A 1534-nucleotide genomic window follows, 5' to 3' on the forward strand; every position below is an offset into this window, starting at 1 on the left:
TGTGGGTCAGAGGTCATGATGCACCTGAGCAGCAGGGGCCAGTCAAAAGGAAGGAAGGGCTCTGAGGGGAAGCCCTGCCCAGCTCCTACCAGCTGGANAGTGAGGCAAAGCTCCAGTCTGCAGAGGGAGAGGCTGGGAAGGCCTGGTGGATGGTCAGCCCCGAGTTTACACTCATGCCTCCTGTTTGGCAGAAAAGCCCTTCATCAGTGTCGAGTGGCTCAAAGGACCTGTCCTGGAGGCCACAGCCGGTGACGAGCTGGTGAAGCTCCCCGTGAAGCTGGCAGCTTATCCCCCACCGGAGTTCCAATGGTAACAGCCTCCCCTTGCTACCCCACCAGGCTTAACACAAGGACTGACCAGGGAATGAAAAGGACAGTATCCTTCCCCATCAGATCAGTAGCCCTGAATCTCAAAGAGGATTTAATCCTTGCCCATCAGGGCCTCCATACCCTGAAANCCAGGTGGGACCCTCCCTAAATCGAGCCCCTAAAGGGAATGCATGCAGATACTCAGAAGAAGCTCAGCCCAGGAGCAGCTAAACTGCAAAATGTTTTAAACACCAGATCCGGTATGTGGGGTGTGATTGGCAGTATGGGGTTTTATATTCCTGCTTCTTACATCCCCTCAGACTCAGCAAGGCTCTGCTAGCTGCATCTCCACGCAGGGAACAAACTCAGGGCCTGCTCTGCAGTGGCTAGTTCTCTGGGCTCCCTTCTTGGAAGAGTTCTTCTCTGAGGACCTTCTGACCCACAAATCTGAGATATCATAANACTGATAAGCCTGGCTCTGAGCTATATGGTAGTGAGAGGCCTGTAGGAGACCTGAGAGTTGGCCTTTCCCTACAGGGTATGCCCAGGGNACAGAGGGGACCCTCGGTGATATACCTTCTGTTTTGAGTACAAAGCCTCGATCCTCCATTNCACTCTGAGCTGCCCACTTGATTCAATCCTCCTGCAGCTTCCATCTACCTTGTACAGATAAGAAAATGGGCCAGAAGAAGGACAAGCATTCCCACCTGAGCCCCAGGTCTCCTGGCAGGAATTCCTGCTTTGTCTCTTCCTGTCAAACCCAGGGTAGCCCTGCCCTTCCAAGCTTGAGGCACCTCACACCTGGTAAAAAGGTTCTGGTGCAGGACAAACAGAAGCGCCAAAGGTCTTCAGCCAGNACCCACTGGCCATAGGCTGGAAGCTGGCTTCTGTGAAGGCTCAGTTATTAATTAGTCTGTGGCTCCCTAAATCCTGCCATAGCTTTGAGCCATAGAGCACCACATGGCATAGANTCAGAGCCCTAGAGGGAAGGTCCTAAATTCACCGATGAAGCTAGCATAATTACAACTCTTAGATCACAGAGTCCCCTGACCTCTGAGGCCAGCAGGACTAAGTCTGCTCTCAGCACAGTTTTCCACAGGAACATAACTACCNTCTCTGACTCTTCTCTTCCCTCTTAGCTATTGTCTTCCTCTCTGCAGTGTGCAGCTGTCCCAGCACGCACGTGTTCATCACCGTCTCACAGGTCACCACTGTTTAGATGGCAC

General features: G+C 52.7%; 1 protein-coding gene across 1 annotated transcript in view; it reads left to right on the forward strand.

The window, feature by feature from the left end:
• Flt4 (fms related tyrosine kinase 4) overlaps positions 1-1534 on the forward strand; it is a 40939-nt gene that overhangs the window by 15678 nt on the left and 23727 nt on the right. The window contains exon 6 of the mRNA XM_029483535.1: positions 124-309. Within this exon, the coding sequence (XP_029339395.1) occupies positions 124-309 (186 nt within the window). The remainder of the gene's footprint in view (positions 1-123; positions 310-1534) is intronic.

The sequence above is a fragment of the Mus caroli genome, chromosome 11, assembly GCF_900094665.2.
Source record: "Mus caroli chromosome 11, CAROLI_EIJ_v1.1, whole genome shotgun sequence".
Taxonomy (NCBI): domain Eukaryota; kingdom Metazoa; phylum Chordata; class Mammalia; order Rodentia; family Muridae; genus Mus; species Mus caroli.